This window comes from Canis lupus, chromosome 8 (genome assembly GCF_003254725.2).
Source record: "Canis lupus dingo isolate Sandy chromosome 8, ASM325472v2, whole genome shotgun sequence".
Taxonomy (NCBI): Eukaryota; Metazoa; Chordata; class Mammalia; order Carnivora; family Canidae; genus Canis; species Canis lupus.
Window position 1 is genome coordinate 70,210,887 of NC_064250.1, and position 15,144 is coordinate 70,226,030.

General features: G+C 47.0%; 1 protein-coding gene across 1 annotated transcript in view; it reads left to right on the plus strand.

The window, feature by feature from the left end:
• Positions 1-15,144, plus strand: part of DYNC1H1 (dynein cytoplasmic 1 heavy chain 1) — a 67,987-nt gene that overhangs the window by 42,382 nt on the left and 10,461 nt on the right. Inside the window, exons 39-56 of the mRNA XM_025443491.3 lie at positions 63-269; positions 348-469; positions 1,114-1,279; positions 1,839-2,002; positions 4,494-4,623; positions 7,369-7,502; positions 7,954-8,068; positions 8,170-8,331; positions 8,414-8,628; positions 8,731-8,935; positions 10,005-10,178; positions 10,288-10,407; positions 10,602-10,722; positions 11,680-11,875; positions 12,345-12,462; positions 12,550-12,765; positions 13,428-13,640; positions 13,776-13,903. Coding sequence (XP_025299276.1) covers positions 63-269; positions 348-469; positions 1,114-1,279; positions 1,839-2,002; positions 4,494-4,623; positions 7,369-7,502; positions 7,954-8,068; positions 8,170-8,331; positions 8,414-8,628; positions 8,731-8,935; positions 10,005-10,178; positions 10,288-10,407; positions 10,602-10,722; positions 11,680-11,875; positions 12,345-12,462; positions 12,550-12,765; positions 13,428-13,640; positions 13,776-13,903 — 2,906 coding nt within the window. The remainder of the gene's footprint in view (positions 1-62; positions 270-347; positions 470-1,113; positions 1,280-1,838; positions 2,003-4,493; positions 4,624-7,368; positions 7,503-7,953; positions 8,069-8,169; positions 8,332-8,413; positions 8,629-8,730; positions 8,936-10,004; positions 10,179-10,287; positions 10,408-10,601; positions 10,723-11,679; positions 11,876-12,344; positions 12,463-12,549; positions 12,766-13,427; positions 13,641-13,775; positions 13,904-15,144) is intronic.

Here is a 15,144-nt window from a genome sequence, read left to right on the forward strand (position 1 = left end):
CCTTCTGGGGCTCGAATGTGGAATGGGGCTTACAGCACTTCATTTGCTTCTTCCGTCTAAAGGTTGTGGGCCTTAACTTCTCGAGTGCCACTACCCCGGAGCTCTTGCTGAAGACTTTTGACCACTACTGCGAGTACAGACGCACACCTAATGGGGTCGTTCTGGCTCCTGTTCAACTAGGAAAGTGGCTGGTCCTGTTCTGTGATGAGATCAACTTGCCGGACATGGATAAATATGGGACACAGAGGGTCATATCCTTCATCAGACAGGTGAGTGTATACCCACAGGCCCCCACTGCCCTCGTTCACATTTGCTCCTAAAATGCCAACACTCCCATTTTTCCTCAGATGGTGGAGCATGGAGGCTTTTACCGAACCTCAGATCAAACATGGGTGAAGCTGGAGAGAATCCAGTTTGTCGGGGCTTGTAATCCACCCACCGATCCTGGCAGAAAGCCCCTGTCCCACAGGTAACACACAGCTCCATAGACTGCATCGGCCTCACACACATACCTATTCCAGGATATGTTTTAAACGTAACACAATAAAAATCTAGTTTTAATTATAGAAAGGTAACAAAATATTGCTTATCATAAGGTCCCTGTGCTACAATACTAGGAAAACACACTTGAAAATAAAGGCACGGACTCTGGGCAGTAACGAGCTAACTGCCACAGACCTGTCTATAGGGCCAGGATGGGGCTGAATAAACCTCATTTTCCTTTTTTTTTTTTTTTTTTTAAATATTTTATTTATTTATTCATGAGATACACAGAGGCAGAGATGTAGGCAGAGGGAGAAGCAGGCTCCCTATGGGGAGCTCAATGTAGGACTCTGTCCCAGGACCCCGGGATCACACCTTGAGCCAAAGGAGACGCTCAACCACTGAGCCACCCAGACGTCCCTGAATCATTTTCCCATCTTTGCTTGGTTCTTTTTAAAGTTTTTTGCCTCTACTGTTACATGTCAGACCCAGGCCTAAGCGGTTTATGATCTCTCTTAACTCTGACATGAAGCCTATGGGTAGATTGGGAAGCAGCTTGGGACAGGGCTGCTGTCCACTCAGGCTCCCTGCTCCCTCTCTGGAGTGGCTGAGCCAGATATCCTCGTGCAGATTCTTGCGTCACGTTCCTGTTGTGTATGTGGATTACCCGGGACCTGCCTCCCTGACACAGATCTACGGCACCTTCAACCGGGCCATGCTGAGGCTTATCCCATCCCTGCGAACGTACGCCGAGCCGCTCACCGCTGCAATGGTGGAGTTTTATACCATGTCTCAGGTACTTGGGGCTTCTCGGCTCCTTTGGTCACTGAAGAACACTGTTGAAAAAAATGAGCTTTAGTGAAAAAGATCGGTAAAAAGACGTGGTTCTCATGGTTGTGACTAGTCTGTCTTTGGAAGCCTTCCTGAGGACACAAGAAAGAGCTGCCTGTCCCATTGTGCAGACGTTTTTCCTGACTTTTAGTTTGCTTTTAATGTTGTAGAACTGCAATCTTTTTTGCAAAATTTTTAATGTCATCGAATGTCTTTTTTTTTTTTGTTTCTGCTTTTGAAATCCTGCTTTCCTTGAATTCAGGAATTACATTTTTTAAAGTATTTTCTGAAGAATGTTTCATCGTTCCTTTAAATATAATTAATTTATAAAAGTGAACAACTTGGATAGAACTTTGTTCTGGGTAGATAATGTTGGAACAACATTATCTATTAATTCATCCTTAAATATTCCAGGGCTTAGGCTGTTCATTTTCAATATAAAAATCTTACACAGCATTTAACCCTTTACCCACCTTTCATGTCTTAAGGTATTTACACATACCTTCGCTTTTCTGAACCCACAGGAAAGATTCACTCAGGACACACAGCCCCACTATATCTACTCACCCCGTGAGATGACGAGGTGGGTACGAGGAATTTTCGAGGCCCTGAGACCTCTGGAGACTCTACCTGTGGAAGGCCTCATTCGGATTTGGGCACACGAAGCCCTCCGTCTCTTCCAAGACAGGTAAAGCCGAGGATGAGGTTAGCTCCATGCTCCACTACTCAGACTCTTACCATCCTCTGAGTTAGGGTCTGTGCAAAGCTGGCCTTTCAGATTTGAGCCAGGTTCTGCTGGTGGTAGAAGGGAACAGAAGCTGCGAGGGTGGCCCTGTGTCTGGGCACCAAGCACAGCCACCCCCAGCGTGTCAAGTCTCAGGGCGCAGGGACTATCCACCGCTGCTTACTCAGTGGTGTAGGGCAGGGTACTTCATTAACCTCTGCAGCTGTCAAGTGGGCGCTGCATAATCTTGTCAGAGCTAGAGTTTTTTGACAAATTTAAATGCCTTCTACGGGCACCTGGCTCATTTAGTAAGTGAAGCATGCAAATCTTGATTTTGAGGTCATGAGTTTGAGCTCCACTTTGGGTGTAAAGATTACTTTAAAAACAATAACAACCCATAGTTAAATGCCTTCTAACAACTCCCTACTATACAGTTTCCATAATCACCACTCCTTACCATCGATCTTTACTCTCCTCAGAGGGTTTATAGCTCTGTCCCTGGGACTTTGGTTTTCTCTTTACCTGTTGGCCACTTGTCTCAGGTGTTCCCTTTGTAGATTTTGAATTTTTCTGGCGAAGTCACCCATACTTAGGGAAAGAGCTGCTCATGATCAGTATAGATGGTGGAAGGTTTTGTGGTTTGAGTCCCAGGAAATGCCAGTGAAAAGTTGAGTCTTTACCTCTTGAGGAATCTTGAAAATTATTGATATTTTTTAGCCATAACCAACTTCTTACGTTCTTTAGAGTTTAGTACAATCTTTGTTTGACAGTAAAATCTTAATTTTCCCAGATCCTACTCTGTCATTTTTGTTTGTTTGTTTTTGTATTTTTAATTTTACATATTTTAGGCTTCATAGACTTTTAGGTTCATTTTAAGCTGGTGAGGAAAAGTCAAATTTATGTTGCTTTGACTCTAAATTTCTAAGCAGTACATCATAATAGATCTACTATTTAATGCAGCACCACAGTTTCCTGCCCAAATTATTTGGGGGAAATGTTCTGCCTGTGAACTGGGTTACTCAGAACAGTGCAGGAGAGCAGGCCTTTGATGGCAGGGCAGGTCCCCTCACCCCCAGGGTAAGTGTGAGGTGGCCATATGCAGAGGACACAGTCCCTCTGGCCACTCACTGTCCTGGATGCTTGTGGTTGGTAGCATTCAGTTAACAGTCAGTCCCCTGGGAGAACCCAAGGCCAGTGGCTCCCTCCACACCGAGAAGTACTTACATGTTTGGCAGCTATACCTTTGGACCAGTGAGTCCTGCCTCCAGGCAGCTTTTCTCACCCATGCTTTCAAGGAGTCCCAGAACATTGCTTCGTTATAGATCTCTGGCTTTCAAATCAGGGTCTTTGGAGTACTTGAGTTTTGCACAGCTGCCTTGACCAAGAGCCCAGTGTACCAGATGAGCAAAGCAAGGCAGAGCAAGGAACTTACTAGCTTTTTTTTTTTAAACTAACAACTAAAAACTAACACTCTTTATTAGTAGTGAAAAAATTTGAGCTATAATTTTTACAAATTTCCCAAAATACCAAAGATAAAATTTTGTTTTCATTAAAACACAGCAGTGGCAGTGGTACTTGTAAATTCTGATTGGCTATAGTAACTACATGACCCGCCTTCACCAGACCTGTTCCTGGTAGCCTGCTGTGAGTGTATCACATATTCAGCTTCTCAGAAGGTGTCCCCACCCCCGACCCCCCAAATCCACAAGGACAGGTTCAGTCTCACCTGCTTGCTTCCTAGTTTTCTTTACAAGCCCTGTGTCTCCAGCACTGTAGTGTGTCCTGCAGTTCCCTATCCTTGTCCTCTTATTGCCTCCAGGATATTGGGAACTTAACAGTAGGCAAGCTTAGAAACTAGATTCCTGTCATCATTTTATTTTTATTTGAGAGAGAGCGCATGTGTATGAGCAGGGAGAGGGGCAGAGGTAGAGGGAGAAGCCGACTTCCGATGGAGTGCTCAATCCCAGGACCCTGAAATCATGACCTGAGCTGAAGGCAGAAACCCAACTGATTGAACCACCCAGGTGCCCCTCATGTTATTATTTTAAAAATCAATGTAATTAAATGTTCTAGAGGAATTTTTTTGACTTTTGTCTTTGTTTTTTTTTTTTTTTTTTTTTTTTTTAAGTAATCTGTATACCCAACATGGAGCTTGCACTCATAACCTCAAAGAGTCCCCTCACTCTACCAACTGAGATGCCAGGCGCCCCCAGAGGAATTTTTTTTACATGTAGCGGTGCCATATCTTTGAGGAGTTTTATATTTAATATCAAAATCTTGGATTGTTTAAGCTATCCAGAATTCAGATTCTTAAGTTTTTCCATTTGTAGAAAATGAAAATTCCTGGTAAAAGCTAATTCTACCCCTTGGAGTCAGCCCAGCCCAACAAAACCTGGTGTTTTCTCACCATGGTCTCTGGCCTGATACACACACATGTCACTCTTCTTCCATTAAGACTGGTGGAGGATGAGGAAAGGCGCTGGACGGACGAGAACATCGATATGGTTGCTCTGAAGCACTTTCCCAACATAGACAAAGAGAAGGCGATGAGCCGGCCCATCTTGTACAGCAACTGGTTGTCAAAGGTAACAAATCTATGTCATTTCAGATATACTTCCTCCTTTCATTTTAGTAAGAATTTTCTTCTAATCAAAACTTTTTCCTGAAGCACCCAGTAAGTGTGAAGCATTGGTTATAGGCACAATGCACTACATATTTGCTGATGATTTAGGGCAGATAATCCCAGGAGTGTGGCTGGGGCTGTCTGACCAGCCGTGTTTCTTACTCCCATGAGGTGGTTGATAGAAGAACCATGCCATTCCAGCCAGCAGGGGTCATGGCTTCCATGTGTTTGTAGCAGAAAGAGTCTTTCTCTTTGCTTTCACTTTCCTTACACTATAAAAATGAGCTAATGCTCTGGTTTCTCTTTCGATCGTATAACTCTTTCCCCTTTTAAAAATGAGCTAATTATAAATAATTTGTGTGAAAATGCTTCATATACTATTATACTAAATAAAGTTGACATTTCTAGAATAGCTGTGAGCTGTCCTTTTTCCAAAAGAGAGTAGGATGTTTCAGTAAGTTGTTGTTTTGATATGCATTTCATTCGGTAGGTAGTGTGGACACATGGATGAGTGAAGATTTGCTGTAGGGAGCTCTCAGTCCAACAGGAGAGACAGGTGGAAACAGCTCTGTCTGGGTAGAGATCTCGGTGGAGCTAACCGTGACATTGGGTCTTTTGGGTTTTTGTTTTTTTTGGTTTTTTTAAAAGATGTTATTTATTCATGAGAGAAACAGAGAGAGGCAGAGACATAGGGAGACATAGGGGGAGCCCGATATAGGACTTGATCTGGGGACCCCAGTATCATGCCTGGGCCAAAGGTAGACGCTCAACCACTGAGCCACCTAGGCATCCCTGGCATTGGGACTTTTTTTTTTTTCTCTCTGACATTAGGTCTTAAAGGGGTTTGTACACCTTCGTCAGGAAGGACATGCTAGGCAGATGGCTGCATGGAAGCAAAAAATAGCAAGATAGGTTTGGTGCTGTTGGAATTTTGTTTATTTCTGGACTCTAGATTCTAATCCTTTTCATTTATAGGCACCATCTTCTCCCAGTGGTTCATCTGTCACTGTCCTTAGGGTGTCTTTTGAAGAGCAAATGATGTTAATGCCCTGTTACTTAAACCCATGATCAGGGGATCCCTGGGCTCAGTGGTTGAGCATCTGCCTTTGGCTCAGGGCGTGATCCTGGACTCCCAGGATCGAGTCCCACATCAGGCTCCCTGCATGGAGCCTACTTCTCCCTCTGCCTGTGTCTCAGCCTCTCTCTCTCTGTGCCTCTCATGAATAAATAAAATCTTAAAAAAAACAAAAATGATTAATTGATGATTGTGTATATTTGTGGAGTGAGCTACAAGTCCATTTTCAGTTTTTCCTGGGGAGTGTCCATTGTCCTAACACTGGACCCAGCACTGTTGGTTGGATAATCCTCTACTTGGCAGCATCTCTGGGTCATTACGGGTTCTCTGCATGCACAGGTCTATTTTAGAGGCTCTCTACTGTTCTACTGATTGTCACTTCCTGTGCTCAGACTGCATGGCCCTGATAGCATAGCCCTGATAGGACCCTTATGGACATCTTGACCATCCTTGGCACTTTCCTCTAGTCATGTTGTGCTAAAACCACCACTACTGTCCACCCTTGAGATTGAGGCCGGGACTACATTGACTTTCTCTTTCAATTTGGATGGAACTGACATTTTTACAGTAGTTTGCTTTTCTCTGCAGGGTGGTCTCTGTCTTCATTTATTTAGGCCCTTCTGTGAGGTCTTTCAGTGAAGTTTAGAGAAAGAAAGAAATCTTTCTCTACAAATATTTTCCATGGGGGCAGCCTGGGTGGCTCAGCAGCTTAGCGCTGCTTTTGGCCCGGGGCCTGATCCTGGAGGCCCAGGATCAAGTCCCACATCGGGCTACCTGCATGGAGCCTGCTTCTCCCTCTGCCTGTGTCTCTGCCTCTCTCTCTTTCTCTCTCTCTCTGCGTCTCATGAATGAATAAATGAAATCTTTAAGGGCAGCCCTGGTGGCTTAGCGGTTTAGCGCCACCTTCAGCCTGGGGTGTGATCCAGGAGACCCGGGGTCCAGTCCCATGTCGGGCTCCCTGCATGGAGCCTGCTTCTCCCTCTGCCTGTGTCTCTCATGAATAAATAAATAAAATATTTAAGTAAATAAATAAATCTTTAAAAAAAAAACAAATATTTTCCATGGTTCTAGATTCAGTCCTAATTAAGCTTTTGTTGTTATGTTATTAATGATACCTTCTTTTGTAGCATTTTTTAAGGATTTTTTTTTTTTTTTTTTAAGATTTTATTTATTAATGAGAGACCTGCAGAGGGAGAAGCAGGCTTCCTGCAGGGAGCCTGATGCGGGACTCGATCCCAGGACCCTGGGATCATGCCCTAAGCCAAAGGCACTTAGTCGCTGAGCCACCCAGGGTGTCTTTAAAGATTTTATTTTTAAACAATCCCTACACTCAACATGGAGCTCGAACTCACAATCCTATTATCAAGAGTTGCATGCTCCAGTGACTGAACCAGCCAGGCACTCCTCTTTTGTTGCATTTTTTAAATAGTTTCTTAGTACATGGAAATTTTTTTTTTTTTTTAAGTACGCTCCACGCCCAGTGTGTGTCTTAAACTCACAACCCCGAGATCAAGAGTCTCACATTGTACCTACTGAGCCAGCCAGGCACATCTGAGCATATGAAAATATAATTGGTGTAATAACGAAGGTAATGTCTTCTTAGTAATTTGGGTCTTACCTTTTTTTCTCCAGGATTACATCCCAGTAGACCAGGAAGAACTAAGAGATTATGTCAAAGCTCGGCTGAAAGTCTTCTATGAAGAAGAACTTGACGTCCCCTTGGTCCTCTTTAATGAAGTGTTAGACCACGTGCTCAGGATTGACCGGTGAGTTTGTTGCAGCCTTACGACTGCCTAAGCTGCTGTTAAATATAGTGGTGGGGATCCTGTCAGGCCTCCCAGCTGACCTTGGAGCTCCAACTCCTCTGCAAAGTGACCATCCCCCCTTCTAAGTCCAGCTTCTTTGTCCCATACTTGTCTATTGTGCAGCACTTACTTGGCTTCTGCTAGCAGTCTGTTCCTACTGTGATTGAAAACTCGGTAGAATCGGGTCTGTCTGCCTCTTGCCATCTGATTATCTGGAGGACAGGACCATGTCCTAGTGATCTTTGCACCTCCTCCAGACCTAGCAGATAGCAGATTGCTCAACAACTGTTTAACGTACAAGATAAACACATTAAAAATGTTGTAGGTTAACTCCTGAAAAAGTTTAGGACCTAAGTGTCAAAGGGGAAACGGAGCATAAAAGCCTTGAAATGTATCTTTTCTGATGTTTCAGAATATTCCGCCAACCTCAAGGCCACTTGCTTCTGATTGGTGTCAGTGGAGCGGGAAAAACCACCCTGTCCCGCTTTGTGGCCTGGATGAATGGTTTGAGCGTGTACCAGATTAAGGTGGGTCTAGTTGACACTTCTTAATCCCAGTAACCGACTCCTGATTCCTGCACATGGCTCCTTGAATGAGAATGGACCTAACCTGCCAACTGCTTCTGTAGGTGCATAGAAAGTATACAGGGGAAGACTTTGATGAAGATCTTCGCACAGTGTTGAGACGTTCTGGCTGTAAGAATGAAAAGATAGCATTTATAATGGATGAATCCAACGTATTAGATTCTGGATTCCTGGAGCGAATGAATACCCTTCTGGCCAATGGGGAAGTAAGTGCCACATTACACTGTGTTGTGTATTAGTGGCAGCAGGTTAAAAGGATCAGTTAGTAGTAATGCTCTCATTGGCTAGGTTCCTGGCCTCTTCGAAGGAGATGAGTATGCCACCCTGATGACCCAGTGTAAAGAGGGGGCCCAGAAGGAGGGCTTGATGCTGGACTCGCATGAGGAACTCTACAAATGGTTCACCAGCCAGGTCATCCGCAACCTTCATGTTGTCTTCACCATGAACCCATCCTCAGAGGGGCTCAAGGACCGCGCAGCCACTTCGCCAGCACTTTTCAACAGGTATGCTGATGTTTGCTCAGCTCTGGTTCACAAGAGCCAATTTCTTCCCAAGGGGCAAACCCTGCTCTTGGGAGCTATTTGAGACATGGGCATCTTTTTCAGGTGTGTGTTGAATTGGTTTGGGGACTGGTCCACTGAAGCACTATATCAAGTGGGCAAAGAATTCACAAGTAAAATGGACCTGGAGAAGCCAAATTACATTGTGCCTGATTACATGCCAGTTGTGTATGACAAACTTCCACAGCCACCATCACATCGGGAAGCTATTGTAAATAGCTGTGTATTTGTTCATCAGACTCTTCACCAGGTTGGTTCCATTTTGAGGTCATGGGGAAAAAAAAAACTAAACATCCTGCTAACATAAAAGTAAACCAATGAAGAAGAGACCATAGGGTACCTGGTATTATGCACAGTGCCATTGCCTGTTCTTACCTCTGTCAGCGGTGACTCCTCCTCGTTACCAGGCTGCACCTTCTGGGGTCATTGACCTTCACTGCCTTATGGCTTCTGCCTCTGTAAAACGTTCTTCTCTGCTTTTGTTATCTCACTGCCAGTGTGTGTTGGGGAGGGTGCTGATTCTCCATTCAGATCAGAGGTCAGCAAGTTTTTCCTGGAAAAAGCCAGAGCGTTCATGGTTTAGGCTTTGTGGACCAGGAGGGTCTCTTAACTACTCGGCCCTGCCTTGGTACACAAAGCCTCCACAGCCTGCATATGTACACATGGGTAGGGCTGTGTGCACTAGTGCTCCGTGTGCAGAAAACATGCAGTGGCAGGATTTGGCTCATTGGCCAGGGTTTGGAGACCCTGGCTTTAGACTCCTTATCATGGGAGAGTCCAATCTCCCATCTGAAAGGCTTTGTAAAAACCGCTGTGAGTCTGTGGGTGTTCCGTTGATCACTTCCTTGCCACACCTGCAGATCTCCATTGCCTCCAGAATGTGGCCTGGCCCTGGCTTCCCTTGGTGGTGTCCTGCTGCCTTACATGAGCCTGAGGGGCCAGAGCAGCTGGTCACACAGCTGTGCCACTTGCCCTTGTCCTGGTGCCATCTCTTATGTTGGTGTCCATGGGAAATAAGCAGGAGGCAAGAGATAGAGCACACACGACCCCAGTTGTAGAGCTGTTCACACGGAGTACGTGTGTGAGGTCACCGAGGTTACCTCTGTGTTGCAGGGAAGTTTGGGAAAGCTTAGGGGTCTCAGGGGCTCCCTGAGATCTCGTAGGAGGCTGAGCTGAGATCCCAGCTCAACTGTGACTTCTGAGGGCTCCATCCATGCACCAAATCACCGGGCATCCCTATAGGCAGAGCAGTTAGCTTTTGGAGGTTAAATCACGGAGAACGTCCCGAAGAGTGAAAAGATTTACCTATTTTCTAAAAGGCTAATGCTCGGCTGGCAAAGCGAGGGGGCAGGACGATGGCCATCACGCCCCGCCACTACCTGGACTTCATTAACCATTATGCCAACCTGTTCCATGAGAAGCGGAGCGAGCTGGAGGAGCAGCAGATGCATTTGAATGTTGGGCTCAGAAAAATCAAAGAAACGGTTGACCAGGTACCTCCCAGGGGTTCGCTTCAGTCATGGGCAGGGGGCTGGTGTGAGGACCCCTTTCCAGGTAATTTCTGCACGATTCTGTTTTCCTAACACGGCGTCTGTCCCTCAGGTGGAGGAGCTCCGGCGTGATCTGAGGATAAAGAGCCAAGAGCTGGAGGTAAAGAACGCGGCCGCAAACGACAAGCTGAAGAAGATGGTGAAAGACCAGCAGGAGGCAGAGAAAAAGAAGGTATGTGTGCTTCAGGAGCCTTCGCCCAGCTGGGCCCCCGCTGGCAGTCTGTGGGGAGAGCAGGAAGTGTAGTCTGGGTGGTCTTCAGGGTTTGATGGGTTGGGGCGGCGGTGTCTGGGGGAGGTCAGGAGTGTCGTTCAGGAGTCACTCAGCAAAGTAACCAGTACTGCAGCCAAGCCCTTCTTCCGTTTTAGGTGATGAGCCAAGAAATTCAGGAACAGCTGCATAAGCAGCAGGAAGTGATAGCAGACAAACAAATGAGTGTCAAAGAAGATCTGGACAAGGTGGAGCCTGCTGTCATTGAGGCCCAGAATGGTACGTCAGTGCTGTCAGAGGTCTGGCTTTTTAGAAAGGGTGCTCCATCCGTGGTGCTGTGGAGAGTTGGCTGAGCATGGTAAATACCCGAAGGCTTTCCTGAACACTGGAGATTGTCTTCTTCTTCTTTTTTTTGGAGATTGTCTTCATCTCATAAAGCAAAGTTCTTGTAATGCTGCTTTGCTTTCACCGGAGTAGAACTCTTCTTAGGAGAGACAGCTGACAACATAAGGTTTATGTGGATACATGTTTTTGTTTTTAAGATCCAGTGATAATTACGTGAATGTGCTATTACAAATTCCTGACTTGAATGTCACCAGAAATGCCCTGAAGCGTGCGTGTTGCCCTAGTGTGCCCTGGCCGGGCTGGCGACCACAAACTTATGCGCTGATAGTGCTGGCCTCTGTTCTTCCTCCACCAGGCACCTGCAGGACGCTGTAGCAGCAACCGAGCAGGCCCCTGACCTGTCCTCCCTCGTGGCCTGCTGGCGTTTGTTTCAGACATGAAGTCCCCTACTATAGGACGGGAGAAAGTGACACACGCTGTCCAAACTATAGATTTTCCTTAAGAGTCAGATTTAGATGGGAACTTAATAGAGTTCTCACTTCCGAGTAACCACTGAGAAAGTATTAAAATATTTAAATCATTTAAGTTTATGGAGGTAAATAAGCTAATGGGGTCCTATGAGACATTCCTGAAAGCAGCATCTTGCTGTATCCAGAATGTTTAGTGTGGGGTCAGTACAGCAAGCTCTTCATAATTCTTCATAATTATTTAAAAGGTCAGCTACTTAACACTGTTCCAGGGGGTTTAAAGATAGAAAGTCTTGCTCACTTGGACCTTCTGAGCAGTGGCCCCTTCCTCATCAGAGCCACAGCTCTGCTGTGCCGCAGCCCCCTTACTGTGCTCACTCTGTCACCTTCCCACCCCTACCTCTTCTGCTGCCCCTGTGCTCAGCGGTGAAATCAATCAAGAAGCAGCACCTGGTGGAGGTGCGGTCCATGGCCAACCCTCCCGCTGCCGTGAAGCTGGCGCTCGAGTCCATCTGCCTGCTGCTGGGAGAGAGCACCACAGACTGGAAGCAGATCCGCTCCATCATCATGAGGGAAAACTTCATCCCCACCATCGTCAACTTCTCTGCAGAGGAGATCAGGTGAGCGTTGCCAGGAAGGATGTAGAAGACAGTGCTCAGGTGTTGGGAGGTTTTCCTGCTATTGTGTGGCCCTGTCACTGTGGCCTGGCATCACTAGAAGGCGGCATCTGTTAGGTTAATGCCTTTCAGGCTGGTTCCTTCAAAGTAGTAGTCAGATTTCTTCTTCCCATCCCTGGCAGTAATGTTCTGATTCCTTGACCGCTGTGAGCCGAATCCTACCCCATCCCCACAAATACTTGCGAGTGCCTCCACACCACACAGCTGATGTCAGACACTGCCTCACGTCAGGGGAGGGTGGGGGCAGGAGGGTCAGAGGCCTTCCTGGCAGCAGTTGCCACTGTTACATGGAACATGGGTGGGTCTGGTTGTGGGGGCAGTGGATGGGAACCAGCCTTCACATTTTGGGTTCCTAAAAACTCTACTACGTTCACTCTACATGTGCTTAGAACTACAATTCCTTTTTTTGCAGTGATGCCATAAGAGAGAAGATGAAGAAAAACTACATGTCCAACCCAAGCTACAACTACGAGATTGTGAACCGGGCATCCCTGGCCTGTGGGCCAATGGTGAAATGGGCAATTGCACAGGTAGCCAGTGTAACCGGGAGCTCCTGTATGAAAAGCCACTGCCAGGCTGGTCACTTGTGAAGGATAACTACCATTTGTCTTCCTCAGCTTAACTATGCCGACATGTTAAAGCGAGTGGAGCCCCTACGCAATGAGCTGCAGAAGCTGGAGGATGACGCCAAGGACAACCAGCAGAAGGCCAATGAGGTAGAGCAGATGATCCGGGACCTGGAAGCCAGCATCGCCCGCTACAAGGAAGAGTACGCCGTCCTCATCTCAGAGGCCCAGGCCATCAAAGCAGACCTGGCTGCTGTTGAAGCAAAAGTAAGATTGTCATCAAACATGTGCCATTTTACTGCTGACTCCCCTCAATTCTGTCTTTGTGGGGTTTAACACGAGGTGCTCCTAGGGCTTAACACACATTCTCATGTGTGTGCCCCACATTCATCTCCGCCAGCTAGCTTTTTTGTGTCTGACCGGTCGTGCTGGCTTCCCTGAGTATTTTCTGAGTGGCATTGATTAGGACAGGTGGATACCAGGAGGCGATCTGCAGCCAGTGAGCCCCCTCTCCACACCAGTCCCCAGCCTGGCTGTTTGCCTGCCTCTATTTCAGTGGAGTCACCAAAGGCCTGGTTGTCTGTCCAGGCCTCATGCCCACTGCTGTGTCTATCACCAAGCCGATACTCCTCCTGAATTCGCAGAATATTCTCCTCTTCTGCCAGCAGTGTTTTTTCCCTCTGGCCAACCCTCCACTCCAGGCCCTCTTCCTGGTCTATCTCCACTCCCTTGTACATCTCAAGGCTGACTCTTGCTTCTTTGCACCCCCTCACACCCTGCTTAGGTTCCTCAGTCGTGGGGGAGCTGGGTCCCATCTCCTCTGGGACTGTGAACAACTAGAGTCTGTTTCTGTCTCTAGCCCACCCAGAGTCCTGTGGAGGAACAGATTTTCACTTTATGGTATAAATCCTGTTTGATTTTCCCTTTAGGTAAACCGGAGTACTGCTCTCCTGAAGAGTTTGTCTGCTGAACGTGAACGATGGGAAAAAACAAGTGAGACTTTCAAAAACCAGATGTCCACTATTGCTGGGGACTGCCTCTTGTCAGCGGCGTTCATTGCCTATGCGGGTTACTTTGACCAGCAGATGCGCCAAAACTTGTTCACCACTTGGTCCCACCACTTGCAGCAAGCCAACATCCAGGTAAGTGTCCATAGGGAATTCCAAACAGGTGTTAAAGGCGTGGGCCAGACTGGTGTCCACTCACCTGTTCGAGTCTGGCTTGAAATCACGCACCTGTAGTTCTGAAAAGGAAGGGTAACTTCCCTCACCTTTCAGTTCCGTACAGACATCGCACGGACGGAGTACCTCTCCAATGCTGACGAGCGTCTCCGCTGGCAAGCCAGCTCCTTACCTGCGGATGACCTGTGTACAGAGAATGCCATCATGCTGAAGCGGTTCAACAGGTACGGACTCGCTCAAAGAGAGAGCAGCTTAAAAGTTTCTACGTGCAGTGGTCCCGTTCTTTTGTTTGTTTTTTTCAAAACGCATCTTTGAGGAAATGAATAGAAACTTGGAAGTAGGCAAATGGTGCAGGCAGGCTCAGCGCCCCTCTGACGGTGGGGTGCACATGATCCTCACCCTCACTTCTGACTGTCTGAATTGTTCTGTAAGGAACCTTTGTCATGTAACCTTTCATAGCCGATTGGCAGGGCTGAGAATCAGTGGACAGTGAAACAGACCCTCTCCAAATATTATAACTGAAAATACTTAGCTGAAAAGATTTAAAGGGGAAACTGGTATCTGGTTTATGGCTTAAGAAGCCAGAGTCAGAAGTGGAGGATGACTGGAGGGATGGCAGGCTTAGCACTGGCTCAGGGGGTCCTCAGGGCTCATCCCACATACGGGGCCCCTGGCCCTCGGGAGCTCGAGCTGCCTCTGCGGCAGCTCTCACACCCAGACATCCTTGGTGTTTTTATCTCAGAATCTTCAAATCCTCGAGCCCTTGACGTATATCACTGTCCCAGGGACACAAAGAGGATGAAGACTTGTGGGTGTGATTTATTTTGGGAGCAAACCCTCAGGCTCCATGTCTTGCCAGATGGTGCTGGTGAGATCATCGACCCATGCTCATGGTCTATACAGGGCTGTGTTCATCTCAGTGAGACATACACACTCCTAGGTACTTATTCAACAGTAGCCTGCATATGTGACCAACAGCACACTGAAAGCACCTGTGGTGCTCCTCGTGGGGGCTGGTTCACACGTCACTATGTATATCAGGGGTGGGAGGCTGGGGTCCTTGTAGACCAGACCACTCATACAGTGTGCGTGCAGAGGGCCACTCCAGCAGGCAGTGAGCAATGGGGGCAAGTGCCATGTGAGGGCGAGTGTGGCCCCCCTGTGGACACACGCACCCACACCTACTCCCCCACGTGTGTCTGTAAATACCTGGATCTTTTCCCAAGTACACAGACCAGAAACTGGCAACCAAATACAGGAGAAGGGGGTGGTTTTTCCCACTATCTGCCCTTTCATAGCTTCTAAGTTTTATGCAAGCACGTGTATGTGCAGTACATGTTTTTTAAAAAGTTTTTTAATTGGCAGTGTGACCCTGGGCACCCTGCCATAGCCTCTTAGTATCCCATCTTGTTTGTTCGTAAAAGAAATGTGCTGATGCTGACGGTACCTTCTCACAGGCTCCTTC